Source organism: Callospermophilus lateralis, chromosome 3 (genome assembly GCF_048772815.1).
Source record: "Callospermophilus lateralis isolate mCalLat2 chromosome 3, mCalLat2.hap1, whole genome shotgun sequence".
NCBI lineage: Eukaryota > Metazoa > Chordata > Mammalia > Rodentia > Sciuridae > Callospermophilus > Callospermophilus lateralis.
Window position 1 is genome coordinate 111,630,769 of NC_135307.1, and position 26,115 is coordinate 111,656,883.

The 26,115-nt window shown below is 55.9% G+C and overlaps 1 protein-coding gene across 1 annotated transcript in view; it reads right to left on the reverse strand.

Moving 5' to 3' along the window:
- Window positions 1-2,068: 2,068 nt before the first annotated feature.
- Itga11 (integrin subunit alpha 11) overlaps window positions 2,069-26,115 on the reverse strand; it is a 114,876-nt gene continuing 90,829 nt past the window's right edge. The window contains exons 16-30 of the mRNA XM_076851002.2: window positions 23,776-23,942; window positions 22,370-22,512; window positions 21,201-21,311; window positions 18,456-18,541; window positions 17,263-17,470; window positions 14,342-14,440; window positions 13,697-13,773; window positions 11,980-12,069; window positions 10,907-10,997; window positions 9,377-9,490; window positions 9,059-9,145; window positions 7,953-8,063; window positions 7,717-7,812; window positions 4,736-4,849; window positions 2,069-4,066 (exon numbers count right to left, since the gene is read on the reverse strand). Coding sequence (XP_076707117.2) covers window positions 3,995-4,066; window positions 4,736-4,849; window positions 7,717-7,812; window positions 7,953-8,063; window positions 9,059-9,145; window positions 9,377-9,490; window positions 10,907-10,997; window positions 11,980-12,069; window positions 13,697-13,773; window positions 14,342-14,440; window positions 17,263-17,470; window positions 18,456-18,541; window positions 21,201-21,311; window positions 22,370-22,512; window positions 23,776-23,942 — 1,666 coding nt within the window. The 3' untranslated portion in view covers window positions 2,069-3,994. The remainder of the gene's footprint in view (window positions 4,067-4,735; window positions 4,850-7,716; window positions 7,813-7,952; window positions 8,064-9,058; window positions 9,146-9,376; window positions 9,491-10,906; window positions 10,998-11,979; window positions 12,070-13,696; window positions 13,774-14,341; window positions 14,441-17,262; window positions 17,471-18,455; window positions 18,542-21,200; window positions 21,312-22,369; window positions 22,513-23,775; window positions 23,943-26,115) is intronic.

A 26,115-nucleotide genomic window follows, 5' to 3' on the forward strand; every position in this document is an offset into this window, starting at 1 on the left:
TAGGTCCAAGCACAGCTGAACATCAGCTGAGATAGGCTATGTAAGAAACGACATTGAAGAATAACAATATTATGGCTCTACATCATTGGCTCTTAAGTTTAACATGCTTAGTTTTGCCTCAGAAATGGGAACTGTGAGGTCTGGGGGGAAATGCTAGTCTGTGGTCCTGATTGAGGTGGCCCTGGGGCTACCCTTGGAGAAGCTCAGCTCTGACTAATCTGCTTTCTGAGACAGCCCTCAGCCTGCATGCCCATCCCACCTAATGCCACAGAGAAGAAACACTTGGCTGAATTTTTTCTCGCCAGCTCAGTGGGCCAGAACTGAGGGATTCCCTAATAGACACGCACTTCCCTTGGAGCCTGTGGAGAGGCCTCTTGGATCTACCAAGGCCTGCCCTTCAGTTTCTGTGTCTTCTGAGAGAACTGGCCCTGTCCATGCGGCTGTCTCTGGGCAGGGTCCTACAGGTGCTCCAGGTCATCATCAGGGACATCTTTCCCACCTCATTTCCCAACTTGGAGGTCTGTTTCTACCAGACAACCAGCCTAGAACTTGGAAATCCTGATGATCTATGGGCCAAATTCCAAAACCACCCCTCGGTAATTTGGTTTACTCCAGGAATCAGAACTTGTCCCAAGCACACTTTTTTTTTTTTTTCCCCTCCTTTGCACTTCAGTTTGCTACAACTAGCTTGTCCTATAGCCACAGGAGCACAAAGCAGCTTGTTCAAAGTGGTGTCCAGATTGGGCCCATAATGCCCTTCCATGACTGAACTACTTTTGGCTATATTTCATGGTAACACAAGGGTTAACCCGCAGCTCCTTCTAAATAATTATAACTAGCACAAAGAACATGGTAGAAAACACCCATCTGTGAGCTGAAATATGAATTTTAGTGGTATTCTGAGGTTGTACTTGGGGCTTCTCGCCTCTAAATGCCAAAATTGTCTTCAGGGACTGCTGTTCAACTCCTTTTGTCAATAGCAAATGTGTCCAAATCCTGCCAGAGCCCCTGGGGCTACAAGGACATTGGGAAATGGTAAAATCTGCAACAAATCCCACCCTGGAGACTTGATGTAACTGGAGGGTCTTTCTGATTCCAGACTAGAGCCAGGTTAACCTGAAGGACCTTGACAATGACATTGTGGTTCCCAGTATTTGTTGCACATAGAAAGTCACTTGTGCACATCAATCTCTCAGTTTTTTTGGGAGTGGTGGTGGAGGGTGTATCAGAGATTGAACCGGGGGGGGGGGGGGGGGCACTCAATCACTGAGTCATATCCCCAGCCCTGTTCTTTGTTTTATTTAGAGACAGGTTCTCACAGAGTTGCTTAGCACCTCATCGTTGCTGAGGCTGGCTTTGAATTCCTGTCCCAGCCTCCTAAACTGCTGGAATTACAGATGTGCGCCACCGCGCCCGGCTTTCACCTCTCACTTCTTCATTTGTTAGCCTGTATGTTCACTTGCCTTTGGGCCCAACTCTCTGCACAAAGTTACTTGAAGTTTGAAACAAATAGGCGTGATGCTCCCCCCCCCTCCCCCGCCCCCCGCACCCAGCCAGTTAAATCTGAATCCTGAGGGGCTGGAGAGCCCCCCCAGGGAATTGCAGTGTGCAGCCATGGAAGAGCACAAGGCCTTGCCCCTTCTTACACATCTTTGCCTGCCCTGCCAGGCACTCCCAGGTACAGCCTTGGACATTTCTATGCCAGAGTGAATAGGTGTAGAGAGGGAGAACTGATAAGAGAAAGGAGAAAAAGGAGTCGCAGTGCAGGGGCTAAAGGCCTTCAAGGTGCAAGCCTCCCAGGCCCTGCAGCCTTTGGCCATCTGGCTGTTGTGAGGCCTGGGAAGTATGGAGGGAGAGACCTGGCCTCCCTCTCTGATGGCCTTTGGGCCGCAACTGACTTGCAGAGTACGTTTAGTTTGGCCTGCAGTGTGGTCGCACATGATGTCTGAAAGAAGACCCGCTGCTAAATCAAATGGGGCTCTTTTGAGTGTGGGTTCATCAGTTCCTCTTTGTCAGGTTACCCCATAAGAGTGATGAGTGACAGGGAGTATGATTTAATGTTTCTTTTATTCTGGAAGGGAAAATGGGGTTTGCTATTCAGGTTTTATTTTCACCACTTGTTGCTCATCTGGCCCTCCTGAGGCTTGACTAGGGTGAGTGGCTGGGCTAGGGTGAGTGGCCAGCCAGATAGCCCTCCCAGATTCCATCTTGCTTCTGCTCTGGAACCTAGGGTGTCTCTTCTCTGGTTCTGAGTGTCCTCAGTAATGAGGAAGTAATTTCTAAGGTTCTGTTTGTTGGGATTCCAAGGAGTGAATGATGCAAGAATAGAATGGAGACACCTTGGTTTAAGAGCAGCCTGTGTGTGAGAAAACAGGGTTGGGCTGTGGGAGGGTCACTGATGGAACCCCAGGCTGGAGAGGGCCGGGAGTCCTCGGAGCCCCAGGAGGAGAGCTGGGACTAAGGGGTTGGCACTACAGTGAAACTTGTGGGTTCTAATCATCCACCCTGGCCAAAGATGGAATGGGTGATCTTGGGAGGGAGGAAGGATCCCTGGCAGTGCCCCACTGTGGAGCTGTCATGCAGAGAGGGGCCAGGTGGCCCCATGGAAGGCATGCTGCAGGAAGTCTGCAGTGGGCAAGACCATCCCCACACTTAGCACCATGTGAAGGCAGCAGGGAGCCATCTCCCTCCTTGTTAAAGCAGCTGTGGCTCACCTGGACACACTGCCACAGAACGCAATGTCAGTGCCTCAGTTGTTTCTAAACATTTAATTTCTTAAAAATATTGACAGTCAAGGTCACACTATGCACAAGGGAGCAGGTGCCTTTGATGTATCCCCATTTTATTTCTACCTTGAAAAAGGTTAAGGCATAAATTACTCTGCTGGGCACCCGGCATGCCCCTTGTCCTTGGGGTGCCATCGTTGGTCTGACACTGGTTCAGTGGGTCGGTGGGCAAGATGTTTGCCACCAAAGCTGCACAGGCCCTGAGGGTCCTTGCATGAGCTTTATTCAGTGCATTCCAGAGAGGACCCCTCCACAGCCCAGCTGAACCCTTCTCCCGGGCAGTGGTGGGAGACAGGAGGGGTGAGAAGTTGTGAGCGAGCGTGTGTGTGTGTGTGTGTGTGTGTGTGTGTGTGTGTGTAGGGGTGATGCAGGGAGGGGTGCCCTACCCTTCCCCCTCTACTGGGCTGCAGCTGCAGCTGGAAGACAAGTGGGAACGAGGAGCCCAAGGGATTGCGCCATCCGCACACTTCCTGTGAGGTACCTAGGAACAAAAGCAGCTGGGCAGAGGCAGCCAGGAGGGCAGGAGGCCGAGAGCCACCGGGACCGGCAGCTGGGTGGCACAGCGATGCACACAGGTGGCTGATGTCGCCCAGCATACTGAGTCCCTCCTGCTTGTCTGGTTCAGTTTCCTCACCCGAGCATCTTTCTTTATCCCTGGCCTGCTGCTGTCATCTTCATGCTTTGGGGTTCAGGTTCATTCATGGAGAGTTTGGGGGCCTGTCTGTGGGGCAGAGGGTGGTGTGACTTCAGAGCCAGGGCTTGGGTGAGGGGTGGCAGGGCCTCCTGGCATTCAGGTCTGCCGTGCTATGGGGTCCTTTGGGAAGTAGAGGCCTGGGTCGGGGACAGAGTGGCTGTATTTACAGTCTTCCTCCGTGGGTCTCTCAGTGGGCATGATTGCAAGTTCCTAGCACCATGATGGCTGGGGCGGCAAATCCTCCGTGGAGCCTGGGGGAGGCCTCGGGTGGGCCTCAGAGGTTCCCTTCAAATCCCAGGGATCTGAACTGGAGATGTCTCAGCCTCCCACGGGGCGATTCCTCTTAGCACCACTTGAGTTCCATCCCAGGAGTGGGCGCCTTCGCTTGGGAGACGAGGTCAAGTACAAAGCCAGCTGGCGTCCTCTCCGCTCCGCTCGGTGGGCCACAGTCCTGGGCTTGCACAGCCCTGCACTGGAATCTGGCCCCCAGCAATTTGAAGCCTCCACTGGAGCCTCACTCCATCACTTTGGGGCTGGGGTCCAGGCCAGGCTCTCTCTTGCGCTTGGCACTTTTAAAGAAGCCAAGCTGTGGTGAGGCAAAGGGAGAAGTCTCAGGGTGGATAAGGCCTGTCTCCTGCTGCCCCTCCCCCCAACCCTTGTGGGGTCTCCTCTCAGGGCTTCCCTAAATACCCCAGCTCACTCAGCACCCTCACCACCAGAATGGCTGTGTGGACTAGAGCAACGTGGATGAGCAGGATGCAAGAAGTCATGCTGGCTCCCACCATCTTCCTGGGTGACTCTGCCCTGGTTAATATCCCTCTCTGGGCCTCCTCACTTTATCAGTGGTAACAAGAGGAGGCTGAGACTGGGGTTCTTAACCAGAAGTTCAGAAGTGGAGAAGGGTTTGGTGAGTTTGTTAACAGCCTACACTGTTGGAATCCTGTGCAGTTGTGAACTTGCTTTTTAATCTTTTTTCCTGATAAGAGGAACCCCAGTTTTCATCAGCTTCTCAAAGGGTCCTATACAAGCAAGGGTTACAGCCACACTCTGGGTGCCCTCTGCTGGCCTTAAACAGTGTGGCTGCTGTGGGGAGGGTCTGGACGCTATGGCCACAGGCAAGCTGTAGGGGGAGGCCCATGGCTGTCAGCTCTCATGGAGAGGAGCCTATGGCAGTGACCACAGGGCCCAGACCGAGAGCCCCAGGCCTGGGCCCCTGGGCCAGGATGCTCCTGTGTCCCTGCCCTGCAGGTCTCACCTTCCAGAGTGCCAGGACGAGCAGGGCCAACAGCAGGAGGCCCCCCAGCGTGCTGCCCACGATAATCCAGATGGGGACCTGGGAGTCCTCTTGCTTGGAGATCTCAAACGTGACCTGCGAGGGACGGGGAGCCAGGTCCACAGTGTCACCGCTCTGGGACTGGGTGGCAGCCCTGGGCAGGGCAGGCGTCGGCAGACACCTGGAGGCGACTGTATCCCTTCCTCAGGGAGGTGCTGGAGGGATGGCAGGCATGGCTGGCAGTGCCTGCAGCCACCAGCCCCTACCCAGGGGCAGCAGCGTTAGGTGGTCCATGGCAGGCTGCCTCCGGGGGTCGCTTTCTGCTTCTCCCGCTTTGGCCACCCACTCTCCCTGGATTCTGTCACATGGGCTGCTCCTTTTCCATCCTCTCTGCCGCCTCCTCACTGTCTGCCAAACATCCCAGGGTTGCCCCATGCCATATCTCCTGCTTTCCTGTGGTCACTCCCCAGGGGACCCAGGGCTGCCTTCTGGGGCATCATAGGCAGGGTTGGGGCCCACAACACTTTTAGGGGCCTGGGAAATTTTTATTTGCCTTGAAGATTAGAATTAGGAACATTAAGACAATTTAACCTGGATTATATTCATTCCTTTTTATACCAACAAGTTGAAAAGTAATAATTTATTTGTTTATTAATGTTTTAGTGGAGGAAGGGCCCCCAAGGCAAAAGTGGCCAGGGCCGTGGAAATCACAGAGCAACTCTGGGGACCCACTCAGATCCTGGCTTTCTCTGTAACTGGTGACCACGTTCACGTTTCCATCTTCTGCCTGGCCCCTCCACTGAGTCCCTGACGTGTCCATCAGTCTCCTTGGCACACCTGGCAGCTTCCACAGGCCCCCAACCCAGCTCCTGACCCTACTCCTGACCCTGCTGCTCACCCCAGACCTGCTCCTTTGGCATCTGTCTCACCAAAGCCAATGGCAGCATTGTCCATCTTTTGCCACCCTCAGGTCAGAGACTCTCCTGGTGGAGCTCACTTTCACACCCACATGACTCCCTCAGCAGGATTTCCTTAGAAACACCCAGAACGCGGCCGCTCCTCCCCACCTCCCAGGCTGCCCCTGGGTCTGAGCCGGTCTCTCCCTGGAGTCTGCGATGGTGACCTCACTGCCCCCCTGCTCTGCCCATGCTTAGCACAACGGCCAGGGGGATGCTTTCGGTCAGAAAGGAGACTTAGCTTCTGCTCAGAGTCCCCTGCCACTCAGACGGAGGGAGGAAGGCCTTGTGCTGGCCCTTAGGCTCCCACTCCCTGGCCCTGCCATCTCGCAGGCCTTGTCTGCAGTGCCACGCCAGCCCCCCACCTGCCATTTGGCTTCTGACTGCCCATGTGTCCCTGTGGGGCCACACCACTGCTGTGCCCTCTGCCTGCGAGGCGTCCCCACTCAATGCTTGGGACAGTGGCTGGTACATGGTAGGAGCTCAGTAAACCCGTGGGGGGTCCACTTGCAACAGCCCAGGAGAGCCCTCGGTGGCCACCGACTCCCTAGTCAGCCCGAGGCATCCCTGCTCTCCTCCCTGAACTCACAGCTTCAGTTTCTGTGTCTGGAAAGTTGGGTTGTGGGGCGGGCCTCACGGGGTGGTGAGGAGTGAGTCAGATGCTGTGCTGTCTGCCATGGTGCTGGGCCCATGCTTGGGCTCTGCATATGGTGGGTCCCTTGTGTGATCTTTTTCTGTCCCTGCAGGCTGGGACCTTGCTCTACCTCCCCACCCGCCGTGGGTCTAGTGTTGGTGCTCCATTTGGGGGTTGCTGGATTTTACAAGAGAAGTAGTGAGGTGTCTTGTCTAGAGAGTCTAAGAGGGATTTTTTTGGAAGGCTAACAGAACCATGATGTGAGAGGGGGGGTGTGTCTGTGGGAAGGGGGCTTGCCACACCTCCTCTCTCTCGGATGCCTGGAAAATTCTAACGTCTTTCAGGATTCACTTCAAAGGGAGCATCCCCAGGACATTCCTGGCCCTGACACTTCCTCCAACGCCCGAGCTTCCCCACATTGTCCCACACTTGGTGGTCACTGTGCTCTTGTCTGCCTAATTCACCTCTATCCTCTGCCTGGCGGGAGCTGTAGAAGGGGCACCCAACACAGGCCAGATGGATGAAGAACAGGGGGAGGCTGGGTGGGTGCTGGCTCCCTGGGGAGGAAAGCCTGGCAGTGACCGCAGGCCTGAGGCCAGAGCTGAAGTGCTGCTGTGTCCCTGCCCTGGGGGGCCTGGCCTTCCACAGCTCCCCACTGTGCCTTTGGGTGGGTCCCCACTCCTCACGGCTTCTGGGCTTGGCCCTGCTGCCCCTCGGCCTGCTGTGCCCACTCTGATTGGGGCTGATGTCCGTTGGCCTCCTCTGTTAAGGACTGGCCTCCAGACCTTGCCTGTCCTGCAGGTCCCTGGCTCCTGGGGCAGGGAGGAGTTTACTCCTCCTGTGTCTGGGGACTCTTGCCCAGAGTCCAGGCTGGTGATTCTGGGATGTGGCCAGTGGAGGGCAGCAGAGTCCCACACCTGGCTGCCCCATCTGTTTCTGCAGAACTGGGTAGTCCCAACTTTCCCAGTCCCAGAGAGGATCTATCTCAGTGACCTTATCCTTTCCTGGACCCTGACTGAAGCCACTGTGATCTGTAACAATCTGATTGTATCTTTTTTTTTTTTTTTTAAGAGACCAAGAACTGAGACGTCTTGCATCTCTTGGTCTTTACAACTGCAGTTCACACCAGGATCCTGACACCCAGACACCCAGGCTGCTCGCAGATCATTGAACTGAGGTGCCGGCAGCTGGAGAGGAGAGGCACTGGGCACCTGCCCACTTCTGTCCCTCCCCACCCTGCCTGAAGGATTATTCTATTGCTTTTTTTCTCTGCTTAGCCTGCCCATTTTTCTCTTAGGAGAACCTAGGGCACGGCAGCCCTTTCCAAGCCTGGGGGGCCCAAGCCCAGGTCTGCTGGGTTCCCAGGGGCTCACCTGGCGGCTGGGGTCCTCCTCACGGAAGATGAAGGGACTGTGGAACTGCCTTTGCAAGGCTGCGTTGATTATGATCTTCACCGACCTGTACTTGAGCTGTAGTCATAGGCAGAGGCCTAGTCAGGGCTGGTTCAGAAGCTTCTGTCCTGCCCCTCCTGGGCAGCCCTGGGTGGGAGACCTGCCAACCGCCGCCCCTTCCCTCCCTTCCTTGCAGCCTCGCCCAGAGGCCCACTCACTGCTTTGAGGGACCTCAACCATAGGTTCCCCAGCAGATGGAAGTTGATTTCCTGGTTGGGGGCCAGCCTCACGTTGCAGTTGATAGAGACCACGTCGGAGTTGCTGTGATTCTGAAAGAGAAGATGGGTCTGGTGGGAGCAGCAAGGCTACAGGGAGCAGGGGAGGCAGCTGGCTGGCTGTGACCTGGCATGCCACCAGGGGCTTGGGCCACCATGCGGTTCCACCAACAGGGGCTTTGCTTCTGGGTGAAGGCGTGGCAGAGGGGTGGGTGTGGGGCACATAGGCTGGGGTCCAGGCTCCCTGGAAGACACACTGGGGTTGGCATATCTGATGCTCCTCTGAAGTCATGCACGGTGACCAGACTGGGTGTGTTCCGGGAACAGAACATTGAACATTAAGGAATCTGTAAATACCTTTGCCATATAAACAGATTCAAAGAAAAACAATCTGATCAATGCAACAGGTACAAAAATAGTATTTTAGGAAATCCAAGTTCTCTTCATGATAAAAACTCCCAGGGATCGTGTTTGTGTGTGTGTGTGTGTGAGAGAGAGAGTTTGTGATGCTGGGGATTGAACCCAGGGCCTTGTGCATGTGAGGCAAGCATTCTACCAACTGAGCTATAGCCCCAGCCTTCAATGAACTCTTTTTAAATGTATTGCATTTTATTTACATTTGTATGCTGAATACTTTACACATGAGACAGGTTTCTCCATTGACGACTACCCTCAAGTTCACCCCTCCCCATCTGCCAAGAATGATTACTGCCATGGATTTGGTGTGCATCCTGCAGAGTCTCTTTCTATCAGGCATGCATGGAAGAGCGTGAGAAGCAGCCCTAAAAGGCTCCACAGGCTGTGGCTAGTGTTCAGACAGTTTCTCCAACTGCCAGACGACATGCTCCGTACTTGCACCTTGTTCTCCCAACCCCTCTGGTCTCTATCAAATATATATATATATATATATATATATTTTTTTTTTTTAGTGCTGACAATTGAACCTGGGGTCTTCAACATGTGAGTCAGGTGCTCAGGAACAAAACGCCCCTGGAGCAGGGTGGCACTCCTCTAGCCTAGCCCCTGGCTCTTGGTTTGGGGCCACTCACCAGTTGTGGGGTATGACTCAAGTCTTCCTCCATAGGGACTGGCCGATACTCAGTGCTGTTCCCCCAGACGTTACAGGAAGTGTTCACCTGTGTGGGGGACATGGGTACACATGCACACACGCACCCCCCGAGCCTCGCGGCCACTCTGGCAGACCCAGTCTCCCAGGATGCTTCATTTCTCTTCTGCCCAGGGAAGGCCCAGCTGCCCTGGTCCTGGGAGAAGGAGCTGAGGTCTGGGGACATGGGGACATGCCTAGGGACTATGTCTACCTCCTTCTGACCCCCTCCCCCTGAGCCAGCTCCCAGAGCCTGTGGTACCTGGTCAGTGAGAAAGTCCCTCAGCATCAGCAGGCGGTTGCCACCCCTGGTGGCGACGGGAACAGTGATCTTCATCATCACTCCATGGATGGGGAAAAAGCCCAGGTTCTGAATCTGTGGCAGAAGCAGCCGCAGTTGAGGGAGGGGAGGAGAGGCCCACAGGGCCAGCAGCCTGGGCTGCCCCCAGCCCATCTGGGGCGGGACCACTGCCCGGGCATTTTCACTGTGGAAGCTGCAGAGCTTGGCCAGAGGGTGGCAGGGCTGCGAGGACCACAGTGCAGGAGGCAGGAGGGCTGACGGGGCCGGGCCCCGGGGCTGAGAGCAGGGACCCCTTCCAGTCTCAAGTTCTCGTGGCTCAGGGGATTTTGTTAAGGCAGGAATGGAGACGGTGACAGCCATTACTGTATTACGAGAGATAACTGCTGATCAAGGCAGGATATAAACAAGAGCATGTGATAGTTGGCATCCTGGCCTCAACACATCCAGGGCCCCAGCAGCAGTGGTTACGGGCAGGGCTTCGGAATCAGAGAGATGGGGAGTGCAACCCCAAGGAGGAGCTGTGTGGCCCTGGGCAAGTCACTGATCCTCTCCTGGGCAAGCCAGGTAGAGTTCAGGGTGTCTGCAGCCCCATTTCCCCCTGTCAGCTGCTCCCAGCTCCTGCACCGTTGAAGAAGTTGACAGACTCATTTCAGGGCAAGGAAGATTGGAGACACTGTAGCAGAGGCCGCTAAGCTGCTTCTACCCAGCTCCCTCTCAGCTAGATCATAATATTCTGCACAAGGAGACACACTGGAGTGTGGGGAACCGACAGGGAAGTTTTTTTTTTTTTTTTTTTTTTTTTATTTTTGATGTCCTTTTGAATTTTAATACTTCTCTGCCTTTCACTTTATTTATTTTTTTTAAATTAATTTTTATTGTAGGTTGTTCAAAACATTACATAGTTCTTGATATATCATATTTCACACTTTGATTCAAGTGGGATATGCGCAAAAAAAAAAAAAAAAAAAAAAAAAAAGGGAAGTTTTTTAATAGGGAGGGGCCGTGCTCTTTCCCTTTCTTTCTTCCTGCTGCCTGGAACGAGAATGGAATGATTGCAATTGCAGTCATTTTGTACCACAAGGTGAATTTGAGGCTGGTATCCCATGCTGAGGGTGGCGAGACAAAAAACCCAATCCTGATGACTTTGTGAAGTCATGACTCTGGACTTCATTTACGGGAGAGCATCAGTCCTGATGTGCTTAGACCACTGCTTTTTTAAAAAAAATTTAAAAAATCTCGGGCAGACACAGTTTATCTCACTAATGCCCCCTGCCCTGCCCCCACCAGCCTGAATGTTTTTTAGATGAAGACTGAGAAGCCCAGAGAGGGGAAGTAATTTGCCAAAAGTCGTGCAATGAGTAGGTGGCAGGGCTCAGGCTGGGCTCCAGCCATTAGTGATGATTCCAGATTCCTCCCCCTCCCCCATGCATGGGGGGGTTGGGTGTCCTGAGCGCCTGCCCTTCACTCTCCACGGGGCGTCCCCAGCCTTACCTTGAAAACACAGTGGAAGGGAGGCCCGGTACCATCATAGCTGTCCAGTGAGCTGTTGGCCTTGACCTCGTAGTGGCTCAGGCTGCTGCTCCTGCAGAGACAGGAAGGGCCACCATGAGCAGCCTGTGTCTGCTTGATGGACAAAGGAATGGAGAGGGGAGGGCCTGTGCTGCCTCCCCCAGACCACAAATGCTGCATTTCCTCTTTTTTATTGATACTAGAGATTGAACCTAGGGGTGCTTAACCTCTGAGCCACATCCCCAGCCCTTTTTTGTAATTTCTTTAGAGACAGGGTCTCACTGAGTTGCTTAGGGCCTCGCTAAGTTGCTGAGGCTGGCTTTGAACTTGCCATCCTCCTGCCTCAGCCTCCTGAGCTGCTGGATTACAGGTGTGCACCACTGCACTCATCCACATTTCCGCTTCTGTCCCCTGGAATGCTGCCTTGAGAAGGGTCCTGAGGTTCAGCAAGAGTAAGTGCTGCGATCAGCTAGCTGTGGCCTCGGTGGGCACCACTCAGAGAGCTGGTACTTGCCATCCCTGCCCCACTTCTCCACCTGGGGCTGTGGCCTCTGGTGAGCACCACCCTGCCCACTGTGTGCCCTCTCTGGGGCTGGAAGTCCCCCTTCCGCCCTGAGGGTGCTGTGTCCTGTCTTCTCTGTCTGCCAGATGGGCTAGTGGGTAGCAAGGTGGGTGGGGACAGTGTGGCCTGTGGGGGGGTCTTTCCTCAGTGGCATTGCTTAAAATTACTTTGGTAGTGATAAAAGCAGACTGACTTTTAGTCGGGCTTTAAAATTATGTTTTTAGCTTCTCTACAGACAGGGCACCCACCCGACAGGGCACCCACCCGACAGGGCCTGTGCTGGGGAGCCTCTCTGCCCGCCACCCTGCGCCTGCTGGGAGCTCTGGGGAGGGAGCCAGGCCTGCCGCCCCTCCTTCCTCTCACTGGACACCCCTCCCACCATGGACGAGGGGCTGTACTTCCCGACCCACCAGGGCCACACTTGGCTCTTTGTTGCCCGTGTCCCTTGGTACTGGGGCCCAGAGGTGCCCTCTGGGGTGGGGACATGGCCCACCTGGTGAAGAGGACGTCGGCCTCGTACTTGAGGTGGAGGCGCATCAGGGCCGCGTTGTCTTCCTTGGTGCTGTCCTGCTCATCACTGTCACTATGGGGACACTCAGGTCAGCAGGAGCCCGCCCTCCATCCTGCTCTGCCAGTCCCTGCATCCCCACAGCAGGAGGGATCTGAGGCAGACCCAGGGGGACACGGACGGCTTACCCAGGGGATGTGCACTGGCCAGGCTCAGGAGGGAGCTGGCTCCTTCCCAGGGGAGAAAGGCCAGGGAAACCAGAATGTGGAGGCCAGCCTTCCCCGACACTCCCAGGGGATGCACAGGTATGAGGTGGAGGAGGAACCTGGGCCGGAGTCGGGGTGGGGGCTGTGTGGGGCTGGCCCCTGCCTGCAGGGCCTCCTCTTAGTGGAACTGCCCACTACTGCTCAGGGCTGCGGGCAGGAAGGACAGTGGGGTTCACGTGGAGTTGGTCTCTGATCCCCAATGCCTGGTGCAGGGTGCAGGTGCTGCTCAGAGTCACGTGGAGGGAGGTGGCCACCATGTCCCTAACAGCCTAGCATCATCTGCTACCAGGGCAGATGCAGGGCATCAGATCTGGCCCCGCTTGTCCTGAGCGCTGCTTTTCTCCTGTGCAAGTCCGGCCCCGGGCTGGGGGTCTAGTTAAGCCCCTGACAAGCAGACACTCTGTCCTGCCTCCCTCCACTCCCTCAGGAGGAGAGAGGGAAGAGGCCGAGGAGGCCTGGGAGTACCAAGGTCTTGCAAACTGCCACACGGGGCGGGCAAAGCCAGCAGGAGAAGAGAACATGCTGGTGGGCTGGTGTGGGCCACCCAGTCCCCATGCCCTGGCCTGTGTGTGTGCAAGTGTGTACACGCCTGCTGGAGCACCGGGGCTTGGGTGGCCTCGAGTACTTATTTCTCAGCTAAGGATCTTGGCTATTTCTGAGGCTCCAGAGTGCACAGAATTCCTCCCTCCCTCCTGACACAGTTTACTACTGTCATAGGGTGATTCATGGTGTCAACCTATAGCAGGCCACCTCAGGGAGGCCTGGGCGGCAGACAGACCCATACAGAGTAAGAAGAGTTCTCTTAAAAATGAAACAAATTTCAAAGGGAAAGAGGCAGCTACATGCTATGTGTTGTTGGGAAATCCACTCAACCTCTCTGAGCCTCTCTTTTCTTAGTTATAATTTGGAGGGTGTGGTGGGGAATAGCTCCTGCTTTGTTGAGATTAAGGGACTTCTGTGAGGAATGACATAATGTAGAGTGCTTTAGAACTATAGTTCTTTTTTTTTTTTTTTGTACTGGGATTTGAACTCAGGGGCACTCTACAACTGATCTACATCCCCAGCCTTTTTATTTGATTTTGAGACTCTGTGGGGTCTTGCTAAGTTGTGGAGGTTGGCCTTGAATTTGCAATCCTCTCGCCTTGCTTCTTGAGTGCTGGGATTCCAGGTGTGGGCCACTGCTCTTGGCCAGAACTGCAGGGTCTTTAAACACCTCTATCTAAAGGCTGGGGACCAGCATTCCCACCCTCATCCAAACCTCCCAAGAATGAGGAGCGGCTGTGCACAGTGGGCAGCCGGCCCACCCTCGCCCCACCCATGGCTTCCCCAGGTTGGGGCAGGGCTTGGTGGGATTTAGTGTGGAGAGCTAGGAGCCAAACAGGGAGCCGGCCTGGGAGGGGCAAGCTGGGAGGAGAGGGAGCAGGCTGGGCCCTGACCTGCCTGAGCTGAGCTGGATCTCCAGGTGGTGCAGGAAGATGGACTTGCTGAACTCGAAATCCAGACGGAAAGCCACCTGCACGGGAGCAGGGCCTGAGCCTGGGCATAGCGGGACCAGGCCTGGCCCACCCCACAGCCCCTGCCTGTGTCTCGCCCAGCTGTGGGCCAGGCTGGCTGGGAGTGGGCTGGGGAAGGAGGACTGCTGAGCCTGGGGCCTGGGATCCTCCTGAACTGGGTTTTTGGCTGGCTGGGGCATGGTCCTCCCTCCTCTTCCTCTTTGTTTTTAATGAAAGCCAATTAAAAGGCGGCCTGTCCTGCCTCAGACCCTCAGCAGGATTTTCATGGGGAGGAGGTCCCTGGAGGTGGGGGAGGGGAGCAGCCATGACCACACAGAATGGCGACAGAGGCTGGCAGGGCACCTGCTCTCGGTCCAGCAGCCCAAGGCCACACTGCAGACGGGGTCCTGGAACTCTCCTTGCCCTTCCCTGGGGGTGGGGTCCAGACTGTGACCTTGCCATATCTGACCTTAATCCACTAAAATACTTGGGAGCCCCTGTAGACCTCCCACCTGCCAGTCCCACTCTGGTCCCCTCCCTGGCTCTCTGTGCCTCCCCCAGACTCCTCCAGCCTGCCCCAGCCTCAACCTTGGCCTTGGCCTTGAAGAAGGGGTAGCTGACATTGCAGACTTTCTTGTGCAGTCTCCTCTCCTCGTTCACACACTCGATGCTGCTCTCGGAGTCATCCTGAGTGGGGGGCGAGGCATCAAGGCAGCAGTTACGCAGGGCCCAAGGTGTGCAGCCACCTGCGCTGCCTCCTGACCACCCGAGAGACCACCGCCCACCCCGAAGCCCGGGGCACAGGCTTTCTGACCACTGCATCCAGGTCTCCAAGGCCAGGGTGCAGCCTGGTGCATGGCCCAGGGCATGATGCAAGAGCCAGCTGTGCTTGGTGCCAGGTGCCGAGATGGGCAGGTGCTCAGGGGCACTTTTGCCCTCCCTCTGATTCAATTGGATGTCCCACTGCAGGCAGGACACGGAGGCCCAGAGACAGGAAGCACCTAGGCCAGCCTGCTGGACCACTGTGTGGGTGGGGTTTGCAGCCAACTTGAAGACTCTGCTTTGGCCACCTTTAAGGGAGGCCGCTCTGTGCGCTCTGCTGATCCTGCTGCCTTCCAGCTCCGCGGCCCTTGGAGTGACTGCGAGCTTTCTATCAGGACCAGAAAGGGTCTCTTGGAGTCATGAAATGAGGTTTTGTGGCCTCACACCTTTACAACTCAGAAAGACAGGGAGCGGGCTGCGGATTGACACCTGGGGTGGGGTGGGGCGTGAGGCTTTTGTCGAGGCTCTGTGCCGCCTCAGGACTTGGTCCACAGGTCAGGGAGCAACCCTGGGGCCAGCAGACGGGCAGGCACTGGGGAGAGCCAGCGGTTCCACCTTCGACAAAGTCCCCCCAGCACTGTCTCCTCTGGGACTCTGAATAGTGGGTCACTTCCTGGCTGTTGGTCAGTGAGCAAAGGGTGGCCGAGGCCAAGGGGGAAGCACCCCCAGACCATCTGGCCGGTGTGAGCTGGGCCCCACTGGGTCAGCACTGTGTCCCCTGTGCGTGGGAGCAGAGGGAGGGGCTCACAGGTGCTCGGGCTTGGCCACGCACTCTTCGCTACGTCTCTTCCTGCTCACCTGCTAATGAGGATGACGGCACCCACCCATGCAGTTGTCACAGGATTAAGTGATAAATGCATGGGAAAGCAGAGTCTGGTTCCAGAATGCTGTAGTCACTCGTTCCCTGGCCGCTGCTGTCATGGTGGGTATGGCCAGGGCACGTGCGTGCCGTCACCACGCGTCTGTGCAGACTGCGTGGGTCTACACGTCAGTGCGTGTGCCTGGCTATATGCACGTGAACGTATACATAGGTTGGTGTGTGTTCGCGGGCATGTGGTCAGACTAACACATTCATTTCTGTCCTGCTGAGAGGGCTGCTTCCTCCACCAGAGCTCCTCGGCTGGATGTGGGGAGACTGGACAGGAGAGTTGAACTTCCACACCCACTGCCACGGTGGGCAAGCCCTTCACAGAACATGGCTTCCACTTCTCTTTGCCTCCGTGTACTTCCAGAAGCCCTTCTGGGCCACAGAAACAAAACTCATGCCTCCCTCCCCAGGGTCGGGACAGGCAGTTACTGGCCTTGTGGAGGGTGGGCCAGGGGGTGCAGGGATGGGGCTTGATTCCCCTGTGGATCCTAATTCCAGACAGACACTAAATCCTAGGGCAGGGAGGGCACTGAGAGACCATCAGACGGCTCCCTGTCACCCCTCTGGGCAGTGGGTGGGGGGTACTGTTGGCCCCAGACCAGGCCCCCGACCAGCATGTGGACACTGGGGGAGTGGGAGGCTCTGAGCAGTGGTTCTGGGATGGAGGTGAGGACAGAGGCCTGGTGTCTGTCCTGCCCGGTGCTCTCAGACCAGCAAGGTCACAGACTGAGTCTGAGGGAACCTGGGGTTCCCAGCAGCCGCGCAACACAGAGGTTCCCTTGACACACAGGTCCTGAGGGACTTCCACACACTCAGTCCTGGTCCTGCTCCAGGGACAGATGTGGCCAGGACAGGGTGCTTGCCCTCGGGGGCATTGGGGTTTCAACAGGGCAGCACGAGAGACTGGTGACTTTCTCACTGCGCACGCAGAGCTTTGCCAGAGGGCTATGCGGCATGAGGCCCTCCAGGAGACACAGGCTGGAGAGCGTGTCAGGAGGCTGGGCCCGCCATGGCGTGCAGCTCAGGAGCAGGAGTCCACCCCACTGCTCACCAGTTCTGCGGTCCTACAGAGGCCCTCTCCATGCCTCGGTTTCCTCCTCTGTAAAATGGGGACACAATCTCCCTGCCCACTGTGTTTCCACCTTCTTCTGAGAGTGCCCAGGGTGTGCTGTGTTTGCCCAGTGCCCGGATGTCACGGGCAGGCAGCAAGTGGCAGGATGCAAGCAGCAGCAGGGGCTGGTCCTGGGGGAGAGGGCGTCCCTGGCAGGGCCTGGTGCGGGAGGCTCAGTGTACACGGGCAGGCCACGCAGGGAAGGGGCGGTGCTGGTGGGACCAGGTGTGCGGGGTGGGTGGGGAGTTGGGGGTGTTGGCAGGGAGAAGCGCAGGTGTGGCTGGGACGGGCTACACTGAAGAGATCCGGAGCTTTAAAGGGGGGAGTGAAAGGCTCTGGTTTGTCAGGTGGTGAGATGGATCCTTGGGAAGCCTGGAGGAGAACGGTGGGTGGGCTGTATGGGGGGTGGGCATCCTCCAGATCAGGGCCAGGGATGCAGGCTGAAGCTGTTCCTCCCCGTGTGCCCCAGGGTTTGCACGCCCCGGTGCCAGAGGCCCCCAGACCCGGCTGTGCACTGAAATTAGCGGGAGAGTTTTAAAGCGCCCTGAGGCCAGGCTTCACCCAGGACCAAATCAATGAGACTCCAGAGAAGACCAGACAGGCCAATTGGGCTCCACAGGTGAGTCTCCTGTGCAGCCAGGACCCGCCGACCTCCCTTCCTGCTTCCCGTCTTTGCCTCGGCCCGGCTGGCGGTGGCTGAGGTCCTACCTTCTGGATCAAGCTGGCAAACTGCAGGTTGGCGGACTGGGAGATGTTGAGCACCGTGCTGTAGGCGTTCTCGCCTCGGTTTTCCAGCGCGGCCTCCACTGCCACCCGGCGGCGTGTGCTCTCAATGATGAAAACCGTGGTGTCGAAGGACAGGGTGTATTTGGAGCAGTCCTGCACAGGCTTCCTCAGCACCTTCTGGCAGTACTCCCTGTGGGAAAGACACCAGGCGACGGGCAGGTGGAGCAGGGAACCAAAGGGTGGAGCCCAGCTCAGGGTTGGTGCAGGGGAGGGGCCTGGGGCACTTGCTTGGCTTCTGCCTATTGGAATAGCCACTGGGAGAGGAAGGAAAGCGGATGGCAGGGCTGGAAAGAGCTCACTCTTCAAGACCACCTCCTGCTCCAAAGGCCCCTGGATCCCCCCTGATGGGCTGCATGCTCCTCTGAGCTCAGAGCCTCGTTTGACCTCACTGTCATGTAGCATCTCTAACTAGTCATGTTTCCCTTTTAGCCTTGGGTGCCAGGAAACTCAGAGATAGATGGAAAGATGATCTTGATTACAGCCTAGATGGTTAAAATATTGCTTCTTCATCTTTCAGTAAAGTCTGGATGTGCTATTTCTATTTATTATGTCTAGCATATACATTTCCTATCTGAATTATCTCACAACTGGATAAAAGTTGAACACATATTATTGCAAAACACATGTAAATTGTAGCCATGAAATTGTTCGTGTTTTTCCTTGTATGCTAGTTTGCATTTCCCCAGGGGATTGTGGGCACCCTGCTCAGTTTCTACGAGTCTCCTTAGCATCTTGCCATCAGCAGGATTGGAAAGTCCAGGCATTTAGCCAGTGGACCCGGGGTTGCCCAGTCTGGGGGCTGGAGAACAAGTACCCAGAAGTGAATCCCCTGATTCTATGCTCCATCTGTTTTGCAGTTTGGGCGTTTAAAGAGATTAGGGTAGACAGCAGCACTCATTTTAACAGAACAGGTGACTGAGGCCCGCAGAGGGGGGGCTTGACTGAGCTCACACAGGGGTTGGAAGCAGAGCCTGGTGAGAACCAGGCCCCAAGTTTAGTGTCTGGAAAGACAATCATGGCCTGTGACGAAGGTGTGCAGGGAACAGTCCAGGGCCCCTTGAGCCTGGGGTCAGCAGCGGGGCCGGGGCAGGGGGTGTGTGTGTGGGGCAACTCACATGGCTGTGGGCAGGTCACTCCGAGCATCCAGCACGAGGTCAGGGACACAGTGTTCGTCTTCATTGCAGCCATTCCAGAAGGGCACCTGGGCCAGAAAAAGCCAGTTGTGGGGGCTGGAGAGGGACCCCCAGCGTCCAGCCCTCAAACTCACGGCACAGCAGTGGTCTGTGCACTGGACATGGCTGGGTCTGCTGTGCCCTTTCCCCAGGCCCCACACTGCAGGCCTGGTCAGTAGTTACCAATCCTGTGCTGTGTGTGGGGAAAGGCATTTGGTACTGAGGACACAGGATGAGGAAGAAAGAGCTTCCGCCCTCAGCTCCTGGGGAAGACAAGTGCATGAACAACTATAGAGCAAATGTGCAGAAAACCAACCAAATACAACAATAGAAACAGCAGAAGGAAGAATTAGTTACTTTGGCCTGTAGGTGTTCAGAGAAGACTTCAGAAGTGACAATGGGTCAGTGTTATAAATGATGACTGAGTTCACTGAAAGGACAAGGGGAACAAGAAGTCAAGAGAGAGGATGAGTCTGTTCAAAGGTCCTGAGGCAGGAGTGAGTCTGGGAAATGATAGGTGGTTAGTTAGTGTTGCTATAATAAGAGACACTTGGATGGAGGAAAGGAAGAGATGAGCAGGGGATAGTTATTACAGGGACTTGGGCCATGCCAAACTACTGACAGGAGTCACTGAGTGCTTCAGGTATTCGGGTTGAGGCAGGAGGGGTCCTGGCTGTTGTTGAGTTTTTCCAAGTGTCTGGGGGGCTGGTCATGCCCTTCATCTGTGTATAGGGGTGGAGAGGAAGTCAGCCAGGGGGTGCTGAGCTGGAGTGCTGTGGCCTGTCCCCAGCGAGAGGCTCAACGGGCAGTGGGAGATTCAAGCCTGGAGCAGTCCTGTCGCCACCAAGAGCCCGGCCCAAACCCGGGAGGAGCTGAGGTTGCAGAGGCACACGTGTCTTAAGGCCAGGAACTTTTCTCAAAGGAGGGCCCTGTGGCTCTCCAGGTGGAAACTATCTGTGGGGCTTCGCCACTGCGTGGTGAACTTGCACTTGGAAGCAGACGCACTACAGCGACAGCTGGGGAGAGGGAAGTCATGTAACCCTGAGACGGGTTCCCAGGCTCGGCCGGCCCTTGGGGGCTTCGCGTACTCTAGCGCCTCGTTCATCCTGGTGGTCTCAAGTCTCCGATCACACTCCTGTGCCCCCCACCCTGCCTGCTGTCGGAGAAGTTGGAAAACTATACGAGGACCTTCAGAAGCAGCCTAGACAGTCATTAAAGGAACAATCTGACATGATAAGCAGCTGTCGCGCTCAACGATACGGAACGGCCCATTTGCCCAGGAGGCCAGAGATGGCCGAGGGGACACAGCACCACGCACTTAATAGATGCCGAGTGAGACTTCGTGTGAGTGATGGGAAGCGTGTTTCTTGATTGCTGGGGGCTAGAAATCTAGATTAATCAGATTTTTGAGAAGCTTAGCAGCTCTTCAGAGGCCTCCGTAACATAATACGCCTGGACTCTCTTTATTGGCTTTTTTTTTTCCTTTTTAACCTTTTCTTTACATTTTCCTTTCCTCTGCTTTTTCCCTTCCCATTACAGTGAGCTCCAGGGAATAAAAGCCCACCCTCCCCAGAACTGCAGGTTTGAATTTTGTCTATTCTTTAAAGTCCAGCCCAAAGCCACCTCCACCAGGAGGTCCCCCGGGCTGTCACCTGGTTGCTCCATTGACTTCCTCAGAGCTCATGCTGCCTCCTGGCCCAGGACCCTCGCCACCACTGTGCATCCTGGGACCCTCGCCAACACCGTGCATCTAGCTCATCACGGCCCAAGCAGGGCTCGGCCTGCAAGCCAGTCTGCCTCGGGGGCTTCGGCACACATGGAGGGGGAGTGACTGCCCTCACTCATCACTCCTGGCTCATCGAGAGGAAGCAGCTCCATCAGCTCAGGGGTGGGACCTTGTTGGGGAGGACTGCAGAGGGACTGGGAGGGTGACGAACGTGGTAAGAGAGGAGGGGACGGTAAGAAGCTGGCTGTTCCCCTACAGTCCCTTCGTGGTGTTGGAGAATTCCAAGTAAGAACTGAAATTGGCTGCCAGCTGGACTCAGCAGTGTTCAGAGACAGGCTCAGTGACCGGAGCTCAAGGTCATGGCTTAGGTGTGCTCTAAGGGTGCGTTCTCAGTCCTCAGGGCTCAGGCATTAGATATTGCATTTTACAAACCTTGCCTGCTCCCCCAGCCCAGTTCGGACACTGACAGTGTCTTTGAGTGGGGTCCATATGTGGCTGCAGACTCAGGGTGTGTCTGAGTACTGGACGTCACACGACCTGGATGCCCCAGAGCTAGGGATTAGCAAATGTGTTTGAGGGTGAGGCTGGAGCCAATGTCTTGGCTGAACATTTCTTCTTGGAATACTTAGGGGCAGGCTTGGGAGAGTGTCTGTTCATCAGTCAGTTATTCAACCAGCAGAAGACCAGGCTCAGTGACTGAGCCACTCTGACCTCCATGTCTTCATCTGTAAACGTGGGAGGTGGGTGATGGAGGTCCCAGATCCTTTCTGGCCCTGGGACTCTGTTTCTCCAATACCTACTCAGTGGTCCCTGTGCCGGGGATACCGAGGAGCCTCCAGCAGGAGAAGGCCTGGTCCTGACTCTCTAGGGATTGTGCTGTCAGAGCTCCACGCGACCTCGTAATGGGGCATGTTGTGGATCTGCTGGGGCGGAGGCGGGAAGGCGTGGCGGGAGAGACTTACGGAGACTCTGAGTGTGGTGGGCCAGCCGTCGTCCAGCATGGGGCCGTGGTCGGGGTCCTCCAGGGAATACTCCACTGAGAAGGTCACTGGCTTCACGTAGTCAGCGGTGTCCTGAGGGGTGGAGGGGAAGGCAGGGGCGTGGACATTGGGGCAGGACCACTGACCAGTGAAGCCGCAGGAGGGCCCTCAGATAGGTCCCCAAGGGTGGGGGGCGGGGAGACCTAGTGCCATCTGCCAGGGAAAGGGCTGTCCCGTGGAGAGGCTCCTGGCTCAGCGCATGCCAACCTCCTGCCTGGGCTTCACTAAGCTCCTGCTCCTCCTCAGGGCTGACTGGTCACCTGGATACCTGGGCTGCAGGGAGCCCACAAAGAGCCTCCTCCTCCTTCGATCCTGTTACTGCCTTTGATTTGCCTGCGGTGCTGGGCCGCCTCTGGGACGGGACTTGAAATCACACATCCCAACAGGCTGCCGTGACACGGCCGTGGTAGGTGGGGCTGCACCCCAAGGACCACAGTCAGGGACACTCCAACATAAGCACGAGGACTTCTCACACCCCTTTGCTTTCTGGCCACAGGCTGTGAGCACCCAGGCCAGGTGGGTCCCGGCGCCCTTGCTCGCGCCTCTGAGGCTGGAGCTGTGGCCTGGGTGCTCGGTGATTCTGGATGGAGGCAGACTTCTCACCCTCTTCCCCATCCATAAAGGGGGCCCCAGGCCACCACCCTGCTTACGACCCTCTGGTTCCCTTTTCTGCCAGGCTGGGCCCCTGCTCCTTCTTCCAGCTATCACTGTCTCCCCCACCTCCTGGTCTTGGTTTCCAGTCGGTGCTGCTTATCCTCCCTTTGGCTGCTGGTGGCCTCAGCTCTCTCTCTTGACCTCTCTGAGCCCCCCTCCCTCCTGAGTTTCGTCCCCTGTTAAGGAAGCCATGGGTATCTGAGAGCTGGAAGCAGGGGCTTGGAAGGGGTAGTAGGTGGCCATACACCCCGCTGGGCTTCTCTCTGGGACATGAGTTGGGGCGTGGGTGGCCAAGGTCCAGAGGCACAACCCCTAGCTGGTCTCCTGTGGACCGCTGCAGGCTCAGAATGGGCCTGACACCCGCCAGGCTCTCACCCCTCCACGGCTGGCTTCCCTTCCAGTTTTGGGTCCCCTGCCGAAGGGGCGACTGCGCTCACCAGGACGTGGAAGTTGATGCGCTGACAGTGCTCCTGGCCCGAGGACAGCAGAACAGCCCTGTTGGTGAACTGGTCCCCACCCTCATCCAGGTGGGCCCGCGGCATATACCGCCTCTCATCCATGGTGGCGTTGTACCTGATGCCTGGAGGAGGGGACAGGGCCAGACCATGAAGTTGGAGCCGGATTCCCATGGAAGGCTGTTTGCCTCTCTCTTAAAATGGCCTCTGGGAAGTCTGCGTCTTCCAGGAAGCCCCCCAGGCCGGCCAGGGAAGAGCCCTTCCTCTTGCCTGATAGGTCCCCGGGGCAGGAAGCTTCATTCAGGGAGCAAGTGATGCAGGAGATGAGGAAAGGGGAGGAATGGAGGAGAAGAGAGAGGAGAGGAGGAGAAATGAATGGGGCCAAGCCAGAAGGAAAGGGGAGGAGAAAGGAGGGAGGAGGAGCAGAGGAGGCAGGACGAGGTCCAGTGTCCCCTTCAGCCCCTGCTGGAGTCACACTCTCCACGCCCTTCACCTTCCATCTCCCACTGCTCTGGGTCCCTAGACGTGCAGGTCAGAGCCTCTGCCACTGGCCCTGGGCACACTAGGAGGGTGCCCGGCCTCCCCACCTGTCCTCAAGCCTCCCTTCTGGGGTTTAAGGCTGGCAGCCTCCTCCCCTTCACCTCGGAAAACCTTTTGCCAGTTCCAGGAAGGTCTCAGTCCCTTCCCCTGTCCCCTCCGCCAGACTTTGGGTGTCCTGGGCCCTTGTATTTTCTCCTGTCATAGATGGAACTTGGAGGAGGCATAGCCGCCCAGGCCTGCCTTTGTTCTCAGGTCTTGGACACCCTGCTCCTCCCTGTCTGCTCCTGCTCCTCGACTGAGGTGGTACAGTTGTCCCATTTCAGGTGCAGGCCCTGCCTGGTCCTAGAACCTGCAGCCACCACTCCCGGGCTGCTGTGAACAGGGCCCTGACTTGGACCTTCTGTGGAAGGATGGGCTGTAGAAGGAACTGTCCTGCCCAGACCCACACCCACTGCCCAGTGGCACCCATGACTACTGTGGTCATGTGCCTGGCCCCAGGGTCCAGCTTCCCGCCGGCTGGCTCCTGGCTCTGCCTTTCCCTCTGTACCCAGGCTGACTTCTGGGTGTCCACCCTGTCTGCTCCCCTACCTCCAGTGCCATGTTCAAACTGGAGCCAGACTATTTCCTTCTTCCCCTGTATTCTTCACTGGTCGGTTTTGCCCACTGTCACCCCAGCCCTGCCAAGAGTCCCTTTGTCCCCAGGACACTAGAGGGGCGTCCAGCAGAGGTGGCTCTAGGTGTGACCTGGCGCTTAGAAGCAACTTCAGGAAAAGCCCAGGCTGTGGACAGAGCAATCGCAAAGTTCAGAGGGAGGCTGGGGTGGGGTGGGGCCAGAGGGGCTGGATTACCAACAGTTGCTGTTTGGAAATAGGGCGCCAGGAAGACGGGCGTGAAGCAGAGGAAGGCGGCCAGGCAGGTGGCATCCCTGCCGTTGCGCTTGCAGTCCTTGTGGAAGATGTTGATCTTGGATGGCTCAAAGTGGAGGCTGGTGTTGATCTGAACCACGGGCCGGGACCTGGAGGAGAAGGGCCAGTGAGCCAGGGTGGGGCAGGCTCTCAGCTGTGACAAATGGGAAAAGTGGAGATTCAGATGGGAGCAGAATCTGCAAACCACGGTTGGAGGGCGCTGTGGGGTGAGGCAGAGCGGGGCTTCGGACTGGGCAGAAGCGTGCAGATGGACGGGGGCTCCACAGCCTCACGGGGCCTACAGCAGCCCTGTGCCCTTCTCCCAGGCGTTGTGCTTGTTGTACACACTGACTTCCCTTTGCCCCCTCATTATCTGGGGTTCCCAACCCCATATGTACATTAGAATTATCTGGAAAGCTTTAAAAAACCTGGGCCAAATTGAATTAGAATCAGGCATTAACATGTTTTAAAGTGATGCTTCTCAATTTTTAACCTGGTTGCACATCCCCAGAGCATCTTGTTAAAATGCAGATTCTGATGCAATAGTTTGGCATCGACTCTGTGCTTCCAACAAGCTGGAGGTGCTGTGGGTGGCTCTTCACTTTGAAGAGCCAGAGGTGTAAAGATCTTTGGGTGATTCTGGGTGTGGCTAATGAAGAGAACTACCTGGCCTAGTCAGGTAGCCAAGGATACAAAAGTACTCTTGGACTGATCTATGTCAAACATAATTAGGAACAGAAGCCTACTGCCTCTGCAAACCACGACTTTATAAAGGACATAGGTGTAGCTTGGCTCAGTGGTTTCGGAGGTAAGGCTGGTTTCTTGCTGGACCTGGGACAGGTCCCATGATATCACTGATGAGGCCTGCAAGAGTCCTGGGGGTGAGCGAGGACGCCCACTTGGCAGCCTTCTGGAATCTTCTGGGGAGTTAAAAAAAAAAAATCACTGTCCTTTGGGTCCCTCTGGTGAAATTCTGCTTCAATTGGTCAGAGTTCAGCTAGGATAATGAGTTTTAAAAGCTTCCTGGGTGACCCTAATGGACAGTCACATTTGGGACCTGTGGGTTTTGACCATGAAGTCTTCCCAGAAGGCTCTGGCCTGCAATTCCATCACTACAGGCAGCATGCAGTCCAGACCCCGAAAGTTGGAGCTGGATCAAACCTCTTCGGTGAGACTTGAGTTCCTGGGGGTGGGTGCAGGTGTGTATCTTGTTTCCTATACAGTTTATGTGCCACCTTAAGGACCTGCTGGCCATGTCTATCCCCTACCCTGGCCCTGGACGCCTGCCTCGCTTCCTGGCTGGTGAATACCTTCATCAGCTTTCAAGCCCAGGCTGCTGTTACCATGCCACCACTGCCCCAACCTACAAGCCCCACGTGTGGGGAAAAACTCTGACTGGGCTGGGATCTTGGAGACTGTGGCTTTCCTAGCACTGCCCAGAGGGCCACAGGACACCACTGAAAGGGTGGGGATACTTTGGTTATGGACGACAGATATGGGGGCCCAGCAGGTGGGCTGCTCCTGTGCCCCCTACAACGTGCTGTGTCAAGAAACAGGTGCTGAGCAGGAGCTGCCCTTGTGGCAAAGCCGACCACTCAGTAGCACATGCTCAGATCTGCTCTCCTTTCCCGCCATTGTTTCTGAGATGGAACCTGCTCCCAAAGCGCTGCTCAGAAGCTTGTGTCTTGAGCTATTTTCTACGACACCTGGGTGGAGACATTCCCCCTCTGGGTGGCAGTATTCTTGAGGATGGGACACATCCTCCCCGTCTTTATTCTCCCTGTAAAGTCATAGGATATCTGTTTCATGCATTCTAAAAATTGTGTGAAAATTTTGAATTTATATAAAATTGTATGCAGGCAGAAAAAGATCGGGAGGAAAGATGCCAAGACACTCAAGGTGGTAGTGTGAAGCTGGAGGGGACACAGAGCAATCTTTTCCTTTATTTTACAATTTCTCTCTAAGTTATTATGAATAAATGATAAACTGTAACTCATCAAGGTACATGAAGAAAGCCTAAGTTAATTTTTTTTGGGGGGAGCATCTAAGATAAGCCAACCTATGGTAAAATATAGGAGCTTCTAGAGAGCATTGAGATGGAGCCCTGAACAAAAGAAAACAGAAGCCACAGGGGTTTGGGGGAAAGAAGGCCCTGTATCACCTCTCCCACTCTAGAGGAGGAGGAGAGATCCTCCCAGCTGAGCCGAATGTGCTCAACGTGCTCCTGGAAGTAGCTTGAAAAGCTGAAGTGGGAGGAATTCTGGGAAGCAGAGCTTTCAGGAC